Source organism: Seriola dumerili, unplaced genomic scaffold, assembly GCF_002260705.1.
Source record: "Seriola dumerili isolate Sdu_G_001 unplaced genomic scaffold, Sdu_1.0 BDQW01000113.1, whole genome shotgun sequence".
NCBI lineage: Eukaryota > Metazoa > Chordata > Actinopteri > Carangiformes > Carangidae > Seriola > Seriola dumerili.
In genome coordinates, this window is record NW_019174368.1 from 1097022 (window position 1) to 1121604 (window position 24583).

The following is a 24583-nucleotide window of genomic DNA, read 5'->3' on the forward strand; positions in this document are numbered from 1 at the left end:
CACACTAATTGTGCACGCACATTAAATGGTCTGGTTTGTGACTACTGTTCCTCTGAAGTTTCCAGTGTTTGATATACTGGATAGCAACACAGATAATTTGGTCTCTTTGGAGTTATCTTGGTTTTCAATAATGGGTTTTGAACACATATCAAAATGCCAGACCAGTTTTATAGTTGATGTATTCTGCTTTTTGAAATTCAGCCTGATATGATCCTCCTTTGTGGCAGTGTTACTATAATGAATAAGTCACTTCTTTTTAAAATTATTTGCCATGTAGTGTGTTTTTTGACTAACCTCTGTGTACATCTTAATGGCAAATGGCAGGTGGTCATGCCAGCATTGCAAATAGTCAAATTTGAACATACTCCCACTGCCTCATTCCTAAGGCAATGTCACTATACTGTATATGCTCTGCTCTGTTCCCTCCTCTGCTCTCTTTGTTTTTCCTTTATGAGTTGTACAAAAGGGATCAGTTGTCTGTGGTGGGGAGAAAAGAGACCAATTAAAAAGGGAATTCTAGTAATTACACATTACAGAGCTGCATTATTTTAGCTGCTGGGCATTGTGATTCATCAGCATCACTTTACCCATAGTAACAGTTCACAATGTAACCATAGAACACATTCAGTGTCAATCCAGCAAAAACTACATTATAAGCCTGTTTTCGTCGATTTCAACCTTAAAAAGTAGTTATGTCTCCCTCTGCTGAATGTCAGGAGGTGCTTCATGTGAACCTTGTCATTTCACAGTGAACCAGTGTATTTCTCATAGCCCATTAAACTCTCACATATATATATATATATATATATATATATATATATATATATATATATATATATATATATATATATATATATATATATATATATATATATATATATATATATATATATATATATATATATATATATATATATATATATATATATATATATATATATATATACAATTTGAATTACATTTTACAGCACAGGGAACAATCATGTCTCCTTCCAGAGGCTGATTGATAAAATAATTTTAAAAAAAATTTAAAAGAATGAATTGACTAATGACAGTCTATGTGCTGTTTATGTGTGCTGTCTAGTCTATATATAGACTGTACATACCTTTTCTTAAAGAAATACAATAGATTTTTAAAATTATTTTATTTTTTCATTTATTGGGCCCATACTTTTTTTATGTATTGATTATTACAATTACATTTTAGTAATTTTATGTTTTATTATTCAGCATTTTTTTTTTTTTTTTGGCAGAAATCGGCTTCCGTAAAAATGTTAATTCGACAGCCAACATTTAATCTATCCTTATTTGTAAAGGGAATATTGTAAACTTTTCAGGTCGTGTTTTTATTTACGGTACACTGCGTAGTTTTCAGGTCGCACTGTGGCGTCCGTTACGGTAAAGTGCTACCAGGTGACGTCACTGTGGAACCAGTCACGCCCATTCAGAAACAAGAGAGAGAGAGCGTGAGGGAGAGAAAGTATTTACGCTGCTTTGACTCTTGGATAGTGAACCTCATCACTGAACAGCGGTGGCACAAACTAAACGGACTCAACTAAAACTCCTCTTAAAGTTTACGTTTTGCTTTGTTGGACGCGTTTTCTTCGAGTCGAGAAGTTGGTGGAAACAAGGTGAGTGATGCACGTTACGTTAAAACGCTACTAACAAACAAACAAACATACAAACAAACTGACAGTATTTAGTCCGTGAACGCCACACGGCGAATTCCCCAAGCAGTTAGCTTTTAACTTAATTTTTATCGCAAACTTGCTGTCAGTTTTAGGATACATTGCATCACAAATTATAAACTTGGTTTATGTAACGTTAATAAATATGATTTGTCGTAAAATTTGGAAACAGGATTGCTGTCAGTTACTCCATTTTTCCAACTTATCAGTGGCGTTCAAGTTCACTGATTTCCATAGTCTTTCCTTTCCATGACGGATTGTGTTTTCCTGGCGCGAGAAGCCGTTCATTTCCTTGGGAGGTGGGGGCAAACAAGCAAGCAAGGAGACACCAGCCAGCAGAGTGTGTGTGTGTGTGTGTGGGTGTGTGTGTGTGTGTGTGGGTGTGTGTGTGTGTGTGTGGGTGTGTGTGTGTGTGTGTGGGTGTGTGTGTGTGTGTGTGGGTGTGTGTGTGTGTGTGTGGGTGTGTGTGTGTGTGTGTGGGTGTGTGTGTGTGTGTGTGGGTGTGTGTGTGTGTGTGTGTCTCATCCAATTACCTCTTCACACAAGTCTGAGTCGATGCAGTGTGTGTGGAAAAAAGGAGCTTTCATTCAGGGACTTGAAAAGGTTTTCTCTCGGCACAGGCCTCCTCATTCGGAGTTAATGAAGTGCTGGAAGATGAGCTTCTGTGGGCGCTTAAGAGCTGTAGCATGTTGCCGGTATCTATCTGCAGCTCATTATAGGATGAAGATGTGTTTGAGAGTACGTGCATGCACTAACCACAAGACAGAGCAGAGGTGGAAGGAAAGCACTTATGCTTAAGCCCTGCTTCAAGCCTGTTGTTGGTTGAAACAAGAAAATATCAGCTGATGTGGTGGGCAACATCAGTTGTTTGTGTGTGTGTGTGTGTGTCTGGTTTAAAAGAAATTTCCAGTGAGGGATTGTGACATGGTGTCATGACAGAGGTTCAGCCAGGATGTGGTTGTATCTGAAGGTGCCTGTTCCTTCTTTAAGTCTACACACACATTATAAATGGACAGATTTACATTGCTGAAAGCTGCAGTTGAACTGCGTCGTTGTTGCACACCTGTAGGTTTATGTCTGCGTGTTTTAGCTTGTTCAGAGGTATTCAGGGGCTGGAAAGGGGTGTCTTTAAGTTAAGATGCCTCTTATAACAGTGACTGTTGAATTCCAGCAGACTTGAGTGTTAATGTAAACTCATAAGCCTAAATGGCCTTTAGTATTTCATGGTCATATTCTTCTTTAATAACTTAATGACCAAATTTAGACAACATGACGTTCTGTTCAGACATTTCAGCTAAAGTGGAGTTTGATGACAGACATGATTTTCACCATTTAAAGCCATAAACATTGTACATGATAGTCCTCCAGACCAGCATTTAAAATTCCTACATGGAGAAATCAATGAAAGAGGGCGAGATTATAGACCAGAATGCATTGCAGCAAGAAGACATCCCATTCTGGGAATGCTGGACACGACTGTATGTCAATCAAACTGTAAGTTCTGGAGCTGTTTCGCCACCATCCACATTTACTTTTAATTTCTCTTAAGATGCTCTATCCAGGGCTGCTCTCCCATTCTCTTTGAGCACTGCATCGTGGGAGATTAGTATACATCAAGAGCCCGCTCAAAAATGAGCTATTTTGCATATTCCTTATTTTCCAGTGTGAATTTACTTCATAGTCACTACACTACAAACCTGTTACAGTTGGTATGGAGTTGGGACGAAGCTCCAGTGTTGCCAGCAGATGACTAAGCAGGGATTCAGACACACTGTCCTGCATGAAAATCATTGGTGAGGGTGTGTTGTTGTTGCGTGTTGTACTGCTGTTCACAACAATCGTCAGGTAAACAGTAAAAAAATATAGGGTTCATGTTACAAAGGCATGTGCACTTTCATTTATTTGGTTGCCCAATGCAGATGTGCAGCAAAGGTTGAGTCTGGTTCTGGACCGTGCGCTGGTCCTCCCTCTGCATTGCTGGATTAGCTGCATGTATGTCAACTCAAGTTGTGAACATGGCCTTAATCCCACCAGCCAGTCGCAGCTAATCTTAGGCTGCAGACACCTCTGTCTTATTAGATGGGGTTGACAGAAATGCTTTAGAGACTTACTGTATGGCTTAGTCCATAATATGCACTGCTACAGTTGGCCTTTCAATATCCACCACTTTTTACTGTAGACTGTCCGGTGCAGGATTTTTGAGCCAGATACTGATGTTGATATCAGTGTATAAGCTGATCGTCCATTTATTAAAAACATAAACACATAACTGATATTTCAGCCTTGACGATTTATTAGTGTAGCTCTACTTTTTATGCATGAAACCTGTGTTCTAGGCATTGTGAGTGTCAGCTTTCTTCTCTGAGGCATCTCGGTACAATGTTTTTATACCAGCAGTTTGAATGGCATTGTCTTCTTCTAACCTACTGAACTGAAACAGCAGCTGGGTTTGAATAATAAATGAAAACATATACCACTACATGATTCTTTATGGCCCTCGGTGTCGTGTTGACATGTCATCTCGTCAGTTCGTGTACCAGATGGCATTATTTCATCTAGCTGACATGACACTGCAAAAATTCAGATGAGGCCTTTTGGCATCAAAACCAAAACAGCATTGTCATATTTGTCTGCTCTGTCATAAATGCTTGTTTTCTAAATGTCCACTGTGCTGTTAAGCAGCTTAAAAGGCTCACCGGAGTTTTTATGACCGTGCCTTTTACAGCTGCATAGTCGGGAGAGTCGGGAGCTCGTTGTGAAGGCCTTGTACGCTGTTGTGCAATATGATCTGCTGTAATAGTCCCCTGAGAGCGCTGGCTGTAGACAATAAAGCAGTGATAATGAGAGAGAGAGAGAGAGAGATGGATAGAAGATGCTCGCTCACCCTGAAATATGACTGGAATGACTCCTTGAGGCATTTCTGTGTTTATCACCACATCAGTCACTTTAGGAAATGTGTGTGAAGGGACATCGCAAAACAACACCACACTTTGCAAAACGGGTAATGTAAAGTGATTATCCTCGATATTTGCATGTAAATTAATGCTTGTATTGTTATGAAAATAGGCTTCAGCAGCAACTTTATGCATTGATGGTCCTCGGTGACACTGTCGGCTTCTCTTTCTATGGCTTTTTTTTTTTTTGTATCACAGATATCAGAGATTCGTAAACATTTCTCTTTGTCAACTTACCTTTACATGCACACAAAATATCGGCTATTGGGAGGAAACCAGGCTAAAGCAGGAAATCACAGAATGTGTTTACATGCAGCCCCTCTCCACCCCTCTTATCTTTCAACCAAGCAACTATATTACTGATGAGTGATGCTCCAGCCTCTTCTTCTTTTTGGACCAACATTTGGACTCATTATGCAGTGAGAGAACAGTGTGTTGAGAGAGCACAGTTTTTCTGAACAGTGAGAATATATGTGAAGTTAAGAAATTAACCTGGTGTTTAACTGTCAACTGTAAATGATCAGTTTCTCCCTCTTAATCCCGCACACATATTAAGATTTCTCATCTACACTTAAGAAGTGTTACTGCAGATATCCAGCAGGTGTACTTAAAATGCACTGATAGAAAGAACCAGACTTAAGCTGTTTTTAATGTTCAAACCAGATGTTTTGTTTTCTTTAAGTACAAGCAAACACATCAGTTGTAGTGTCTCTCTTCCAGAAATTAGACTGTTTCAAACCAAATCTGTTTTTCATTAAGAATACGCCAAACATCTCAGTGGATGTTCAGACAGAAAAGAGGTCTGCATTAAATTTACATAGAGGTGTTTTGTTTTCGCTACTGGGGACACGTCAAGAAGCAGATCTATGGGTTTGATGTCTTATCAGAAGCAAAAACACAGCACAGCAATTTATAAAAGTGACAGGGTTTTACGACTCTGTGAAGTTACCATGGCGAAAATTTTATCTTTACATGCAATGATCTCGAAGAAAATGGTAGAAATATGCTAATCTAAGATATTTTTGCCAAATGACATTGAATTATATTGTAGTAAAAGGTCAACCAGGTTCAACGTTTTTGTATTTTACACGAACCAACACTGGTTCATCTACCTGCTGAAGCAGTGGCAGTGTGTCAGGTGTTAGATTTGCTGTCTGGTTATTTTATCCAAAAAATGTACAATATCAATCTTAATGTAGAATTACTGAGTTAAGATATTCTACATCACCTAGTTTTTCCCCTAGTCTACGCATTGCAAGGAGTTGCAAGATGTACAATTTGCAAAATGTATGCTGCAGAAGTTCCTCATGCATTTATCAAGTGTGGCATCTCATTGAGGAGCAAAACTCACTTTCAGCCCTGAGTTTCATACCTTAGAGGTGTTGAATTACAGTGTGGGAAAGAGGTAGCGCTCTGCCAGTACCATGTGAACGTATCTACATGTAGTACAGTAGCACTAAGGTGGGTGATGGTCCTGCACAAGTCAGGACAGGACACACACAAGATCACGTTTCACTGTTTGTGTGGGGATTGCTGTGTTTGTTTGCTGTCCTGCTTATCTGCGTGCGGCAGGTTGAATGTAGTACACACAACCAGAAACACCATGATGGAGTTCTGTTACACTCTATTCAGAGTAGGCAGTGTCATTTTCAGCTCACTTTGACCTTGACTTGAGTTGCTCTACAGTTTTTATTTGATGTATTGGTGGGGACCCGGTTACTGGCAGGAAGTCTTCATCCACAGGAAGTGACAAATCATAACTTGTGGCTCAAATCCAGACTGTGTCTGACACAGCAGATAACATGTGAGAAAGCCGCACTCGCCTCCTTCATTCACTTCAATGGGACTAGTCCATTCATGCAGCCCCGTGTGTTGTTTAAATGCAGGGCTTTTTTTCTGTCTTGGCCATTGTTGTTCCTTATCTTTCTGCCTTTCTCTGCTTCCAACCCTTGTCTGCTTTTTCGCCACTTTGTTGTGGGAAGAATGACTCTCCCCACACCCCACCCTCTAAATCTTATTTAGACAGTACCTGATATACCAGGATCTTATATTCCCCTTTGTTCATTCTTTATAGAAATAATAATGTTTTTACGTTTTAATTTCTTAAAGTAAAACAATTTATTATATGTATAATGTATTGATGGGAAAATATAATAAACCCCATAAAGTTGCTGCACTGGTGTATAGTTACTGTATGTCCTCACTGTTTTCCATGTTGAATCTCCTGTGAAGAGTGCAAAAGTGGTGAAACACTTGCTGCTGTTGGGACATCATGAGAGGGAGTCAGTCAGCTCACAGTATGAATCCCCTGCAGAAAAAGAGAGGTTTCACAAGTCGGACTGTTTCAAATGTTGAAACACGAGACGTTTTTATGTATCTGTCAGTGTGAAGCTTGATTGTTAGGTTGTGAAGATAATATTTGGTTATTGTTTGAGGAACAGTTGCTGATTAAATTGCTGTTTGTGTCTCGGTCCATGACTTACTGTTAGTCCATGACTCCCACCAGCACAGCGAGAACATAACAGGTCACCCTGGCCCGGGCTTGACAACCCTCTAGATTTAAGACATCACTGGAAATGGTGCTAATCTGCCCATCCAAGGTCCAGTTAGGAACATTACTGTCTTGTTAGTATTTTGTCTCAGTTTCAACCAGCACGATACTGAAGAGAAGAAAGAAGCCATTGTCATTTTTCAGCAGTCAGCTGTCTCGGGTGCCTGATGGGAAGCTCTGTTGTGCACCATTGAATTTAAACTGATGGGACCATATCCTTCTGTCTCTCATCATTTCTGTGTTTCTTTGTCTTTTTGGGTTCTCGCTCTTTTGCTCTCCTCCAATTAGAAAGTGAGCATTGTTCCCTTTGTTTACGGTGCTTGTGCAGCCCTTGAGCAAATGGCATATGTTACTGCGAGGCAGTTGCATTTTACAATGTCAGCAAACATCCTTATCTTTATCGGCAGATGTTCCATCTGTGGTATCAAATCCAAAATGTTTCCACACATCAATTTTGGTGGCTAATGTTTTAAAGACAGTTTAGTTTCATGATTACTAGTTTCCTCTATTTTGTATTAAAAACAGTAAAACTAGCTTAATTAACAAGGTATGCAACAAGTCAAATGGACAGTGCATTTTAGGAACATTCCCCATGTGAATGTTTTCATACTAGCGCTGATACAAGAACAGTACAGATGAAGAAGAAGCCAAAGTTCACAAATGTAGGTTTGTTTGTTCACCTGTTGTTGTTCACATTTTAAATTACAGTAAAAAAAAAAAAAAAAAAATAAAAATGGAAAAAAAAGGGACATCACTGAAGGTTTTTTTTTTTTTTTAAATTAGGGCTGCAACTAGCGATTATTTTCATTATCGTTTAGTGTGCAGATGATAAAAAAAATAACTTGGTTGAGATATTTTTATTTTGTTTATTTATCTTTTGCCTTCACAAAACCCAAGACATTACTTTCTAACGATATAAACCAATGGCAACCAGCACCAGAGAACCAACTAATCACTGCAGCTCTAGTTTACATACTTCGTTAAGTTGAATCAGATCGTAGTCATTTGTTTTGAATAAACAGTGACCCTGTAACAAAGCTTTGGTATTGTATGTCCCTTCTACACCAGGAAGAATAAAAAATTTCAGCACCATCATAAATTAACTGCAGCGACATTTGCAGACTTAAGATATTTCCTTCTTCCGTCACGCTCGTCTCATGTCATTTTCAGGTTCAGTGGTCTTGCTGCAGGAATAATGCATCACCTCGGCCTTTCTTGTTTGTCTGATGTAGTGTACACCACAGTGCTGTAATGGCTCTGTAACGGCTCACCACAGCTTCAGTTTCACCACCTAATGCAGTGAGAGATTATGATGGAGGCAATCCTGTAAAACACCAAGACTAAAGTAGTGGTTTAGTCTTGTTTTTCGTTTTAGTGCTGGGACACATAGAGCCTTTTATGATCATAGCTGAGTGATATCTACTGTAGCGAAAACCAAATTTCCTTCAATAAGTAGATTTATTGAACTGAAACTATAGATTTTTTTCTTTTCTTTCAACAACTGAAGTAAAACACTTCCTCGGGTCATTAAACTGACCATTTCCTCCTTTTTTAACTTTTTTCTTGAATTTCAGTCTGGTGTTTGCGCAGTAACTTTCCACACACTCTGTCCGACCTGAGTGTGACTGATTCAGCAACTTGTTAAGTTTCAGGTTTTAGTGCTGCTCTGAACATTTACCACGAAGCATATAAAACCTATGATGAGGTGATGATTGATCCGTTGTTGTGCCTTAAGGCGGCAGTTACCTTCCACAGTCCAAAGCCATGCAGGTTAATTAGCGTCTCTAAATTGCCCATAGGCTGAATAGGTTGTTTGTCTCTATATGTCAGCTCTGTGATGGACTGGTGAGCTGTCAAGAGTGTGCCCCGCCTCTCACTCACTGTCATTACCTCCAGGCTCCCCCACGACCCTCAAAGGATAGGTGGTATATCCGATGGATGGATGAATCAGATCCTGACACACTCTTCCTGAGGTCAGTTTAATCACTACATGACGACGTACGTGGCCCTTGTATGATGTAACCCTTCTTCTCTTTTTTTTTTTCTTGGGAACCTTCACAGCAGAGCCAGCAGCAGAGTAATTGTGTTGCTGCTGTACGTAGTCTTGACGTAAATACGACCACATGTTGCAAATATTGTTGATGTCATGGTATGACACACTATGTGATTTTAGAGTAACCCAACTGTTGTATGTTTTACATATCAGTGGATCTCCTGGATTATTATGTGCAATAAAAAAAATGTCTTGCTGATCATAGACTGCATCAGTTTTCATTACTTTTACATTTGACAGACACTTTTATCCAAAGTGACTTACCAGTGAGGAACATCTCTAAAGCTTCAGTGCAGGAGGAGACCTTGGTGTAATTACTAAGTACCACATCAGTTCATTAAGTGCAAGGAGATCAGGTAAAGAAGTGAACCAAAAGTGCATAGTAAGTGCTAGTTAGACATGTTAGGGCGTTAGAGGTGTTAGGAGAGGATGTGCTCTCAGAAGAGATCAGTCCTCAAGAGATTCTTGAAGATAGAGAGGGACGCCCCCGTTCTGACAGGATTCAGTAGTTTGTTCCACCATCAAGGACCCACAGACCAGAACAGTCTGGACAGTCATTGTCTTGTGTGCAGGAATGGCACAGAGACTCTCATTTTTTGCAAATAACTAAACTTATGCAGGTATTTGGTCATAAACTAAACTCCATCCAACAGTTGTTGAGATATTTCGGTCTGGACTGAAGTGGTGGACAGACAGATCATCGTCATCATCATCCATGGAGCCAGAAGAACAAGCATTACTAAAATAAAAACAATTTTACACATGGGGGCTGTAAGGTAGTCCCAAAACAATCAAATCACACCTGCAGCAGCTAAAGTGTTTCCCCTCTCAGGTGATTGCACAGGATGAGTCCTCACTGCTTCCTGTTTCCTGCTGTTTTCGAAAGTGTTGATTATCGGCTGTGGTTGTGACGCCCTGATGACACAGTGGAGCTTTCAGAATGTGGGAGGAGAGGAAGAAACCAAAGGAAAGAGTAGCAGGGGAGGGAAAGTGGAACCTCACCTGTGGACCTGTGGAGTTTTCTTGTGAACAAAGTTGTGTTGACACGTGTGTGCGTCCTCATGCATGTGCAAAATACAAACAAAATGAGGACCCACTTGTAAAAGCGTTGCTCCACAGCACTACTAGTGGTCAAAAACTCACACAGGGTACCTTTTAACTATAGTCGTCCGTGCAAACGTAGAAAAATATATCATGTTGCTGTTCTATAACTACAGCAAAGATCATCGAAGACCATCTAGTGTCGTGGTGCTGCTGGACTGAATACAAAATTTCTGCCCCAAGTGAAGGAGTTTGAGTATATCAGGGTCTTTGTTCACGAGTGAGGGTAGGATGGAGCAGGACAGGTGGATCGGTGCAGCATCAGCAGTAAAGCGGGTGTTCAGGAGCTGAGCCAGAAAGCAAAGCTCTCAATTTACCAGTCGCTCCTCGTTCCAACCATCACCTTTGGTCATGATGAGCGTTGGGTCATTTGTCAGCCACACAAACAGGTGTGATCTGACAAGGGCATCAACAGTTGGCAAATTTAAGCAGCAGAGTATAAACTCTCCAACTGCACAGATAGTACAGTACAGTATATGTGTTAAGTTTACACAATGCTTCACCATACTAAGAAACTAAAACAAGGATATGTCGATGAACAGCTATGATGTAATTCAGCCATGAGACAAAAAAACTGGTTAAAGCCAGAAGAGATGGATACAAGTGGGCTTCCCTTTTTGTTTGTACAAACATTCATTATTTTGCTTTGTTTCAAGTTAGAGAAGCGTTTAATTTCCATTAACTAAAAGGTAAGAAACAAAAGGATTAGGTGAAATGGGTTTGATCAAAGACCATTATTTGACTCCTCACCTATTCTTTACTAAGAGCACCCATATGAATAAATCATACTTTCAAATGAGCTACCTCTTTTGATTTTTATGTATGAAATGGATCACACTCATCCATCACAGACTTTGAACACATAGATCAGGCACTTAAAGCTCCTGAATACCTAAAATCTCATGTTTATTTCCATTACATAACATTATATATTGATGACAAAAATAGCAACATTTGAAGAAAAAAAAGCATTATTAGTTAGCATTTATTATTATTGTAAACCCCAAAAAAAACTCATCAGTTCTGCGTGTGAATGGTTTGATCAGATTTGACTCACGATAGCATTTCAACAGCAGCAAACAGTCTCCAAATCTTGACGCAAATATTGTTAATTTTACCTCAGTCTTTGGCAAAGCACAATAAGTGCTGCTGTTTCTGTGACGTGGTGCTACTGCATTAGACTGTTTTCTAAGTTAAAGGAGCTACTTAAACAAGTTTTGCTATTGCTACGTAGCCAGCGTTAGCATTAACAGCTGTTAACTTGCCAATCTAGAAGAAACATTCAGAGAGTTCAGTATCCAACTTTTTCTCACCAAGAGTTGTCTCCAGAGGTGGAGACCAACACCAATGTTACCTCTGGTCTCTATCACGTCTTTTCACGCTAACCAGCTAGGTCCGGTCCATCTCGTCACTTTCCAATAGCGACTCACTGTAGCCTCTAATCTTCCCTGAAGAAGTAGCGCTGGTCAGAGGGAGTATTATAACCTCTTGTATTATTAAGACAACAATGGTGAAGCTCTGGTTAAGCGACAATCACCACCATCTGCTCCTGGCAGCAAACCACATTCGGCAGCAGAGGAAACTTGAAAATAGCCCATTTAATTGGCGTTTATTGTCGACATAACAGACACATTTACTTTTGGATTTAGTTTAGAAATAAAGTAGTAGATAATCTGACTAAACTGTTGGACTGTTGGAATAGATGCTCATCAGTGCGTCTTGGTTGTTGGATAAATACGCGAGAATGAGAACACATTGAGTTGGTTCATCAGAGAAAAAGGATTGAGAGATATAATTAATGCAAACACTGATTGCGACAGAAAATTTCCTCAATAAGAAAATTAGAAACTTTGATATACTGTTGATAGGTCACACTGCTTGACAATATAATGCTAACACAGTCCCAAAACAAAGGTGTTTCTGAACAAAGTGTTACAGGAACAGACAGCCACCTTCCCAAAATAGATACAGCAAGGTTGGGCAAGTTGGCTAAATATACCACGTGCTATTGTTTTGGTATCACAGCTTGGAGGGGTTGGCGGAAGAGACGGGTGCTTCCTCTGAGGAAACAGTTTTATTTTGGCACAAAAAGTGAAGGTGCAACAACCTTAAAAGAGCAGACGAGACGATCCCATTCAGGGCGAGGCTAAAGTCCAATATGAAAGGAAAAGTTGAGCCGAAAACCTGTGGCAACAATGTCAGGAAATGCCAAAGTTAATCACCTGAAGCGGTTTCTTAGTGAGGTTCTAAGAAAAACACCCAACACAACAAACCATAACACTATTACATTTCGAGCTTCATTGTTCTGAGGTCTTCTAAAAGACGATTTTAAACATAAGGGAAAATCAAGCTCAACAACATCGACTGAAAAGAAAGGAAAAATATTGTGATAACATTTTTTGCCACAGGCACCATTTATTAATAATCATCTTCAAAGGATCCTAATCATTTTTTTTGTGTTATGTGTTTAGAAAAATCTGATCATGATATAAATTTTTTTTACATAAACTCTCAAACACTGGCATCAGGATCAGCCTCAGACTTCCTGTATCGGTCAAGCTCTTCTGAAAACAGGCCCAAAGATCACAGCACAGATTAGTGTGTGATGTAAGCTGGCGTCCTCCGATGACCCTATGTTTTCGTTATTTTTAATTTGGAAATACCTGCACGCACCTGGAACTGTGCATGCAAATGGACATAACACCAGTGGTGCTCAGCAGCCCGGGAGAGGATGCTGCTGATGTGACTCGCAGAGTACATTCAGCTTTCATGGCTGTGTGTATGATTGCAACATGGGAAATACTGCATTGACGCACATTGGAGGGTGAGTCATCAAATTGTAGCATCAGGACCATCTCTCGTTGTCACATACACACACATATCACATTTGGCCTTGCACAGACACACACAGGACCGTACACCCACCCACACTGACTTCCAAACACACACACACGCACATACACACACAGAGCCTAATATAATAGCCTGTTAAGCTTAATGTTTTCTGCCTTCAGTGCTCAACACTGGCTGCATATTGTGTCTAAAGCAGCTTCTCTCATTCTTTATGTCAGCACATAGAGGTCCTCAAGAACCTGGAGCTGTTAACAGCCCCCGTCCACTTCATTTTCTTCAGCTGCTTTGAAACAGAGATGTCACCATGACTGGGCGACCATCAGCTGCAAAAGCTGAAAGTCTTCGTCGTTGGTTTAAAATGAACAGTGCAGTGAAGATGTAAAAATGAAAAGGTTGTTTACGTCAGTTGACCCAATGGGGCAGGTGATATTTGACATTTCATAGCTTGAATGATTTATTAATTATAGATATAGATCAGGATCATTAATTTGTAGCTTTACACTTCAGTGTGTATTAAGACTTGAAATCATCCCATCTTTTCATTCTTCGCCGATGCAGCTGAATTTCTTTATTTTAAAAAGGACTAAAGTCTCACCTTCCATTATTAGTTATTTAGCATTTTAGCACTCCCAGTTCCCTCATCCTGAAGTCTCTGGGGTTTTTGTTAGATGGCTGAAATAAAGTCTGTGGTTAACATAAGGTCAAGACATTTTCACAGTTTTATTCTACGGTATAAAATACATCAGTACCCCAGTCATGATTTCTTTAAGCTTTTACGTCTCTTAAAAAAAGGCCGGTTGCTAACAGGTGTCTAAATGAGACTACAGAGGTTGTCGGGGTGACGTTGAAGTCGTGTGACTGTGGTGTAGTACCTTTATAGCCTGACATTAGTTTTTTATTTTCTGCTGTTGTATTTAGGCTTCAAAAACCATAAAGTGGCGTTCATTAGTGTAGATTGTCCTGCTGAACAAAATTTGTGAGAATCATAAACGTTTGTTTGTTGCAGATCTTATTTTCTGCAATAATCCAAAAGCCCAGGTAAAAATCGAATTGGCAGTGTAGTGAAGGCTTTAAATCAACATTTAAAACTTTGTGTAAAGAAATGAAATATAGATCAAATCTAACTGAACTGTTAACTGCATGAATTAAATGTGACAAATGCACATACAGTATTTAGACATTTTTCTTTTTGGTTATCTGGTCAAAATTGCCTGACGGGGAGTAGTTAAGCTAAGTAATGCTAAACAGCTGCTGGCTTCATATTTACTGTACAGGTATGTGAATGGTGTCAAAGCGTATTTCCCAAAATGTCAAACTATTCCCTTACTACTGTACTCATTATAGATAAACGTAAAGGTAAAGTAGAAACAATAGAAAAGGGACTGTTTTGGCTTCTATTACCTGGAGATGTTGTTGCACACAGCTTCTCAGCTCCAGTGCAAAGCTCCTCTAACATGTAATTACAGCTGACTGCCCCTCCCCACTCTGTTAATTATATATTGGTTCATATTCAGCTGTCTCTGGCTTTGTGTCATCTCTCCCTTGTGGACATCTTCTCTCCTCTCCTCTGTTTTCCCCCCTGGGATGAACAAGGAACTGAGTAACTGTGTGAGAGGGACAAAGCAAAGTGGCTGAAGGAAAAGAGAGAGATTGGGATGATCGTGTTAAAAGTTTCAGTTCCTCACACGGTCATCCTGTCCTGCGCTTTTCTCACCACTGTAGCTCACTCTCATCTGTCCTCTTTGTCACCCTGGTTTTAAAATACAGACAGTATCTCTTGGTGTGTGTTTGCATGCAGGCATTTGACCTTTAGTTATCGTTTTCAGTTTCAGATGATGACTGTGGAATCATAACATTTAATTTTTTATCTCCATATCCAGTTTGATTACATTTGTGTTCAGCATTGATTCCACAGTGGGCGGATGTTGCCATAAAAGCTTTTTGTGAGTTGAATTTGAATTTTTGGATAAATCAAATCTGTTCATCGCTACGCTACATTCATATCTTTGTTTTTCTCTGGCTCGTCCAGCAGTAAGCCCTCAGCAGGATGGGAGGTGACAGGACTTCCTGGTACACGCAGAGACACGACCTCATTCACCAGTTAAAAGATTTTTTAGCTAATTACCATTATAATAGAGTAAAACACTGATTCTGGTGTGTACAAGTAAATTTGGTATCTGTCCTCTTGTCTAACACTCAGCAAGAAAGCGAATAAGAGTATTTACTAAAACGTCAAATATTCCTTTAAAGCAGACTAACCAGGAAGCCCATGGAAATTTACTATTATTATTTATTGTTATTATTATTATGACTTTGTTACTTGTATTGAAAAGTGCAATACAATAAAGTGATTCACACCAGTTTATATAAAACACACAAACAAATCAAAGGAAAATGTAAATGAAATTACACAATAAAAGCATTTTATAAAACTTTGTCTTAAGGAGTGAGGTGAAACAAGTCTGATCTCCTCTGGCTGGTTGTTCCAAAAGCCCTGTGTCCTTTGGTTTTCAACCTAGACCTTGGAATGGCCAGCAATGCACTACCAGAGGATCTCGGACTGCATCTCAGCTCATGAGGGGTTAAAAGCTCAGAAATATAGGGAGGGGCCAGCCCAAACCTGGCCTTGAAAGTAATGAAAAGAATTTAAAAATCAATCCTAGAATGAATGGACAGCCAGTGTTGAGGTGCGAAGATATGAACGTGATATGAACACGTTTGGACTGGGTTTTATAAACTGTTGGCGTCACATCACTGTATTTTTTTAAATCCATAATAGGGAGTAGCGACACTTACAGTCACTGATAAAGAAATCTCAAGGACTATCCTTTTACAAGTGAGGTTGCAGCTCTAGATGAATGGATCCAGTCTTGCAGAAGGTGCCAGGCTGAAACTCTAAACCAGTTAATGGAGTCTGCATAGATTGACCAAATGTGTCATCCTGCCTCGTACAGTATAATGGCTTCATCACATGGGTAGTGTTTGTCTCAGCAAAGCTGTAGGTGTGTGTTGGCTTAAAAAGCTCGCTGGACTGGTATTTGCTGTATCAGCAGGGTCTCTGGGTGTCCAGAGACCACTATCATGGAAAATTCCAAAGGATACAGGTTTAGTGCCGTGTGTAGCTTGTGTGCAGCTATTGTGTGTGTGTGTGTGTGTGTGTGTGAGGGAGAGAGCGAGCAGAGAGATGCTGTGTTTTTATAGAAAGAAATAAAAGGATTGTGGTTCAGCCAAAGCCACAGAGCCACTGTTGTGGCAGCATCTGTTATAGATGCTGTTCTAACAGAATTGACAGACACACAACTCCAGCCTTAAAATCTGTTTCACAATACTGTTTTAATCTAATAACAACTTTCCTCTTGCTATTGTCTGAACATTTTGTGGCCCACATTTTTGTCCTTTTTAAACTCATATTTTGATATAAAATAAAAATGTATTAAACAGAATATGTGCAGATTAAGTGTAAGTCGGGGCGCATTTTATATCCAGTCATATATCCAGTCATAACCATCGCTTGCATAATAACAGTAGTTTCACGAAGGAAGCTTGTGGCTACTTATCTGTGTGTGAAACTGGCACTGGGGCTTTTAGTGTGAAGTTCTGAATTTCTGTGGAAACTTTACAGTTTTCTGTCAACACATGAAGTCCTAGGTTTGACACCACTTTCCCATTCATTTAAAAACTGCACTTCACATTGATGACCTCAGTGGCCATTTTAACGTTACTGTAGCTCAGTTAAAGGAGCTATTTGTAAGTTTTGCTATTGCTACATAGCTAACGTTAGCATTAACAGCGTTTTATTTAGCAGTCTAGAAGAAAAGGTGGAGGACTGAAGGAAATTTATTATATTATTATTCAAAATAAAATACTCAAATTCAAATGATGTGATTCAAAGTCAGCTTGCGTGGGAAAATAACCAGCACGAATGTAAAGTACAGAGTATGGAAAACCATCACTATGGCCCATTAAAGCAGCAGGCAGTAAACAGAAAAACTACCCAGGCTAAATCTGTACTCACCTCATCATGTTTTCCCAGCCTCCCTCAGGCCTTATCTTTTGCTTATCGGCCACTTTTCCATTTCATTCTTCCCTCCCTCTGTGCTCCTTGTAAAGACCCTCCTTCCTTTTCTGTTGCTGTTCTAGAGCAGCAACTCTGTCACTGCACCTGTTAATGATTTGTCTTTCCTGTTTTTTTTGTTGTTGTTTTTTAAGATCTTCAGTTGTTTTTAGTTCCAAATTAAAAAAAGACATTAGTCTTAATTTTGTTTCAGTAAATTCACACTGGTATTGGGGGATTGATCTCTCTGTGTTGCTGTCAGTTGTATCCCTGCCTCCCTCCAGCAGGAAGTATGTTGTTCAGAGAGGCTGTGATTACATTAACCTCATGTCTATTGAGTTAAGATGGATCAGACACTCTGCTCACTCTGCTCTGCGTCCTTTTTGAAACTGTAAAATGTATTCAGGTTCCTGCTGTCAGTGTGTGAAGCTGTGCGAATGTTAAACAAGCCACTGTGTGCTAAGCAAACCTTCCTGGATAAATATACATGTAGCTTTAAAAAGAAAACTCTCACCCAGAACTAGCAGAGATAAGTGACCGGCTCAGAATGAGCACTCATCTGTGAATCTGCAGATATTCTGAGAGTCTGTTGACGTCTGGCAGGAAGTTTCTGGAGGTTGTGTTATCTCCTTATTTAGGACTTATTGTTTGTCTGCACACAGTTACAGTGAAAGATATCAGTGCTTAGTGTTCCTCCCTTCAATTGGTATTAGTCATCCTCATCCAGTATAAAAAGCAGATCTCACAGAGAGATCATCTATCACAACAACCACAAAACTTCAATCTAGCTTTGTTCCATTTTTATCGATACCGAATTTGGACCAAACTGAGTGTTTTTCTTATCAGTGCTGCGTTCTGTCCATCACCTGACCCCACCAGAAGTAACGGAAATTTCTCTGTCAGAAAATAATCCTTGGAAACGATGTTATTATCAACTTTATTGTCACTTCAATTTAGTTTCACAGTCAGAAAGTTTCAAGCTTGATGCTAAAAACGACAATTAGCATTAAAGACGGTATTCTATACGGCGTGCATAGTGAAATAATTTACAACAAGACTAAGAGTCAGTTGTTATGCTAGCTGCTTTGTAAAACTGTACTTGCATGCTAACAGTGATAATGCTAACATGGTGATGTAAAGCAGGCAGAATGTTAATAATCTTAATTTGGTGTATTAACATGCGAACATTTGCTAATTAGCACTAAATATAAGTTTTTAACATTAACATTAGTTTTGCTTGTATTTGATCATAAAGCAAATAATCGGACAAAGTAAAATTATGAGCTGATGATGGAGATAAATTAAACGGTAAGGGATCCAGTGGTAACCACGACTATCTGTACAAAATTTAATGTTAATCCATCCAGTAGTGGTTGAGAAAAACCAAAGATGTCGTCTTTATGGTGGCATCTGTGGAAAACTCATCCATATATTATTAGATATTTATGAGCCTGGTTTACCAACTGACAATCTGACCAATGTTGCCATCCCTAGAGCCAAAAATTGATAATAAGAATATATGCAAAAATGATTGATTTTGGCCACTTGAGGGCAGCATAAAGAGCTGAAAACACAACATTATTTTTACCAACTTCCTTTTGGAAACATTCGACTAAAGCTTCTAAATGCACCATCTTCTTAACCAGCAGCTCACCAAGCTTGTTTGTAAACCCTTTGGTGCTGGGCAGGAAGTGTGGAGCGAGTTTACCAGAACTTTATTGAGTTTGAGGGTATTATAACCAAAACAGTGAGAGTTCTGCTGTAATTTGCTGTGCGTTGATTGTGCGATTAAAAAATATTAAATGTTGTAGCTTTAAACTTACTGATCAGCTACAGTCAGTCTTAAACTCACAAGCTTACACCTGTAAAAGTTAAAAAATGCTGTTCTTGGAAACCTGGAAAATCTTCTCCATTTTATTTTACCATCAGCTACAGACATACTGAAAAATATTTACTCACTGAGCTGCTCCTGGTGCCTCTGTCATTGTTAACTTTTATTATATTTTTCTAACCCCCCCCCCCGATCTTTTCTCTCCGTAAAACTCTTTTAACAATATGCCAGTAATGGAAAAGATAAATCAATGGAGGTTTTCTTTTCTGCTTCTTCCTAATTGGCTGACATAGCTGGTGATGTAATGACTGATGATGTAAGTCCCGGGGCGAGGTGAATGAAGGGACTGTTCTCCTTTGCCGTCCCTGTAAGGTCACAGCGGTGTCGGCCTTTCCACAAATTGTTGTTGCCATGGTAATGAGAGTTCTGTGAATGCCACCAGCAGGTCACTGATTCATTGGTTTTTTTTGTTTGTTTGTCTTTTTTGGGGGGGGGGTTGTTGTGCTTCAGGGCTGAGGGAGGGAGGGATGATGCTTTTAAAGAGACTGAAAAAAACATGTTTTTAAGAGATACTTAACTTGTGTGTGAGTGATGGGGAGCAAGACTTCACATCTCTTCTCCTGTGCTGCTCTCCTCAGGTGTTTCACTTCACAACCTCTGCTGAGTGACCCCTCCCCCCTCCTTCCTCCCCACACACACTGACTCCGACGTCCTCCGTGATGTCCTCTCAGGCCACGCCCATCCAGGGGTCAAGACCTGTGACCCCTCCGCTGAATTCTGCAGGATCCATGCGCTCTCCGGTGTCACTTGGTAAAGGCATGTTTATTTTAGCTACTTTGAGACTGTTGTCAATCATATCAGCCCTCCACTGACTGTACGCACGAAGACCACAAACCACGGTGTGCACATAATGTGAAGCAGCAACGATAGGAAATTTCTGTTGTTTTCTCGCATTAGCAGCTTCTTAATACAACTCCTAATCAGAGTGAAGAGTAAACAGTCAGGTTGATATCAGTGAAATTAGATTACAAACAGTAACACTGGATTACACGCAGCATTTTCCTTAAATCCACTCTGTGGGTGAAGATATTTTAAAACCAGCACATCCCAGTGGGCGACAGCAGCAACAAGGAGCTCAATGCACAAAGCAGAATATTATATAATTATTTATTGTGTTATTTCATTCAATGCAGATGCTGTAAACATGTATATCAGCGCATTCTTAGGCACTGCTGGAGAAGCTGTCTGATAAGTGATGTCGTGTTTAAATTTTCATGAGGTGACACACCAGTTTTCTGTCCCATCAGAGTCCCTGCAGCCTCCAGTCTGCAGACACAGAGACCGCTCGCCTTCCCCCATGAGAGGCTACCTCATCCCCAGCCCTCTGCCCACCCGCAGAAACAGGACCTGCTCAGCGTGAGAACACACACACACACACACACACACACACACACAGCTGCTATGTTTCCAGTATAGTGAGCAAAGCTTGTTGAATTTATTAGTTACTTGAAGCAGCAAAGTAAAGAAGTTAAGGTGACAACACACTCAGTAAAAACAAGAGTGAACCACGTATGCTGAAAGAGCTGCACCCTTTTTAATTGACTGGCTGTCATGATAAACACAGGACATGATGATGAATGATAAATTACTCTAATGTTTTTCTGTCTCTGTTGATTGGACTTTAAGGACTTTATTCTCATTTAAAATGTAAGAACTTCACTACCTTGTAAATTGTAAAACCATATTACAACTCAAGTTATGTCTTGCATACTGTCATATGACCGAAAGTGTTGAACCTAATGCAAAAAAGAAATACATTTTCATCTGCCAGCCAATCAAAATGCCCTATTTTCACTAACTGGTGGATCAGAGTGCTGTGTTGATACACTCACGTTGTTGAATGGTCTCACCCTCCACTTCCTCCATGTTTCTGTCTATATTTCTCACTCTATACAGGACGGCTCGAGCATCGGAGGGTCCCGTGTATACTGGTGTGTGTAAATATTTTTCCCGCTCCAAAGGCCATGGCTTCATCACGCCATCGGACGGGGGCAACGACATCTTTGTCCACATCTCAGAGTAAGTGTGTGTGTGATGTGAAGACTATAGGTCCGCAGAATGTGTGTGCGTGCGTGTGTGTTGGGGGGGGGGTTAACTTGCTGTTTTAACTTGCATCAATATGTTCTTATGACTAATCAGGTTATCTGGAAATGATGTGAATAGAAAGGCATCAACAGATGGTGTGTGTGTGTGTGTGTGTGTGTGTGTGTGTGTGTGTGTGTGTGTGTGTGTGTGTGTGTGTGTGCGCGCAGACAAAAAGAGTGGTACAGTGTGTTTTTTTTCTCATTGTCTCTGATGAGGTGTATGAGGGTGCTGCTTTGGTTTTAATGATCGTCATCAAGTTATAGTAGCACTCTGTGTAAAAGCAGAGGGACACACACACACACACACACACACACACACACACTCATTCAGAGCTTCCTTTTTGGCGAGGAATGATTCAAACAGATTCTCTAAGGAAGAAAGAGAGAAACAGAGAACCTGTTTTACAGTATACATTGTGCTGCCGTGTTTCATGTGTACATAGGTGTTTAAGTTTGTGTGTGTGTGTGTGTGTACATCTGTTTATACACTGCTGATGTCCATGTATTTTATGCATGTGGGAGAAAACAAAGGCACAGTGGTGAAGGTCATCAGATATTCTTTTGTCCTCCTACACCTCTCCTGCAGCTCCTGCCATCTGTGTGTGTCAAACACAACTTGACTTGCTGTGCAGTATTAAAGAGTGTTTCATATTCAAGGGTTATAGTACGTCATCATTAATCTGGAAAAAAGGCCGTTGATGTGTGAATGACGTGCGTCCACACCAGTGTTTTCACACTTGCTCCACACTAAAGGAGTTAAGGAGCAACTTAAATGTTACTCCTACAAAATATATATTACGCATAAAATATGAAAGTGCAAACGTGCAAATGTTAACTGAGGTTAAACCCCGTTATTTAACGTCTGAATGTGGTTTACACACCATATGTTTAAGTCACATCACCCTTTAGTGTGTCAAATGGACACTTCACCACCATCAGTGCAGTTACCCAACATGCAGATATTTGCACCTAAACAAAGTTCAGCTTAGACCTGTATTGGTGCTGGAAAAACAAAACAAAACAGTGCGTCTTCTGGTGAAGTTTTGTGGAAGTTCAAAGCATTTTACTTGCTGGTTGTTTCGCTTTTCAGCTGCAAATATCTGCATGTGCATAACTTGTAGTATTTCATAGTTTGTAAATCTTTTTTTTGTCTTCCTCTCCTCCAGCATTGAGGGCGAGTATGTGCCGGTGGAAGGCGACGAGATGAGCTACAAGGTTTGCTCCATCCCCCCCAAACACGAGAAGGTCCAGGCGGTGGAGGTGACCATAACCCATCTCAACCCGGGAACCAAACACGAGACCTGGTCAGGACACGTTGTCAGCAGCTGAATGCTGACCCTCACAGGGGGTGGGGTGGGGGGGTTAACAAGGCCAGTGGGTGGGAAGGGAGTACATAGATGGAGGGGGCGAGAGGGAGAGGATGATGGTCGGGTGGGGAGAACTGAAACAAGAGGGCTGTTAGTGGCCCAGGTAGTGTTATTACACCTCTGTGTTTAACTCTCAGAGACGGCTGGGATACGTCAGAGAAGACATGACCAACATCCTGAGGTGAAAAATAAGGTTTTACTTGGAGGAAAATCACAACCATCTCATAGTCGTATTGAAATGTGGGAGGCTGACTCTGCCCTCCTGCAGAAATGGGTAACTATATCAAGGGAAGACATAGAGCTGGTCTGACTGGTTTGACTGGTATATAAATAGATTTATGATTACAGTGGAGAAATGTTTATCATGAAAAGATTTATAACATTACAGTAGGTTTCTCGCTTAGATTTTTAGAGCCCCGGTGTTGAAATTTGATGTATGTTGTTTGAAGTTTTACTTAATTTGATGAGGAAATTATCTTCAGCTGCAGTTATTCATTTTCTGGAAAAGCTCTAGACGCATTCAGTTCAGCTTTGCAGCGTTTGAGAAGAAGCTCCTGTGGTCACAACAGAACTCGTGTGGAGTGTTGAATAACAGAGGTTACTGTATAAACACTCCATGTTACATTTTCCAGCACAATGGAGTCATTTTCCAGGTATAATGTTCGTGCCTACTTCTACCCAGAGAACTCACAGCTCTGTTTGTGCCTACTCACACCAATCTATCATCTGTATTTGATCATGTGGCCATATCAATGAATTAAAGCATTTGCAACTGGTACACCTTCATGGATTCTGCTTTTTTTTGTCTTTTCTTTTTTTTTTCCTTTTTTCTTTTTTGGATGAACATCTTTTAGCAACTTCTGGTTTGAGTTAGTATGAAACAAAATATGCATCATTACAGTGGTGAGTACTTTACTTAAGTACAATTTTTATATTCAATATTATGGATACATTAACTAGGATTGTCTCACTAAAATTCAGTGTCATGTGTTTGATGCGGTGGATTTGTCATCCGTACTACAGATAAACTTTATTTTGCTGCCCTCTTCTGTCCACATCTGTCTACTACAGCTTGACAGACGGTTCAGAGGTCATACTGTGTTTTCTGTTCACAATCGTCCATCATTTTCACAATGGTGGATAATTTTATCCATAATAAGAATTAAATTGAAAATTAAAAGAGAAATGGCATATAAATTATTTTGTTTGTATTTTAGTAGTTAAGGTAATCAATTAAATGAAAATCAAAGCTGAAAAAGGAAACTGAATATTGATGCGAGAAGCTGATATTGTCAAATTCCAATTTGAAAAAGGAAACTGAAACTTAAATACCTCAAAGTTTTACACTGCAGTTATATTCTCACTAGAAGTTTTATACAGTTGTCATTGTGTCTTTAATGTCTTTAACTTATAGCCATTTGAGCTACATTAGGCTCAGATGTAACTAACACCTGCTTACCATAGCTTTGTTACTGGTATTCATGCTTTTTCTCTTTCAGTCATTACAAGTAACAACAGTTTAAAAAATAAAAAATAAACTTGCATGTGGCATTCCTGACTAGAGAGAAAAACCCAAATTTGTACTCAAGCTAGAAATGAATTTAACCACAGAATTTGTAGATAACTAAAATATGATTCCTTTAGTCGCCTGATACAACAGATATATCTGCACAAAGGTTGTGCATTGGAAAGCATTACATGGTGCTGGGTTCTAATTGTTTGATTAAACAAATGTATAAATGTACAATTACTAAGTGCATTTACATACTACCATGACCATTATTACAATTCTTGATCATTCTAAGAGAAAAATAATAACCCATATAAATATTAGTTTTAATTGTGACCGATAGAGAACAATAATCATTATTTGTCCGACAGGTTTAGTTTAGTTGTTTTATTTTGAAATGATGTCACTGGAAGTGTACTATCATGTCTGATTTGATGCTGGCAAGAATATCTGCGGTAGTTTGTGCTCCACATCAGA

At 39.7% G+C, this 24583-nt stretch overlaps 1 protein-coding gene across 2 annotated transcripts; it reads left to right on the forward strand.

Moving 5' to 3' along the window:
- The first annotated feature begins 1466 nt into the window (after positions 1-1466).
- carhsp1 (calcium regulated heat stable protein 1) lies at positions 1467-22583 on the forward strand. 2 transcript variants are annotated; one of them, XM_022747970.1, is made up of 5 exons: positions 1467-1631; positions 19724-19901; positions 20393-20501; positions 21042-21164; positions 22396-22583. In XM_022747970.1, the coding sequence occupies exons 2-5, from the start codon at positions 19805-19807 to the stop codon at positions 22556-22558; spliced, it is 492 nt and encodes a 163-aa protein (XP_022603691.1). In that variant the 5' UTR covers positions 1467-1631; positions 19724-19804; the 3' UTR covers positions 22559-22583. The 2 variants fall into 2 exon arrangements, with proteins under 2 accessions (XP_022603691.1, XP_022603692.1); XM_022747971.1 differs by having other exon boundaries at positions 1468-1631; positions 19724-19895.
- Positions 22584-24583: the final 2000 nt, after the last annotated feature.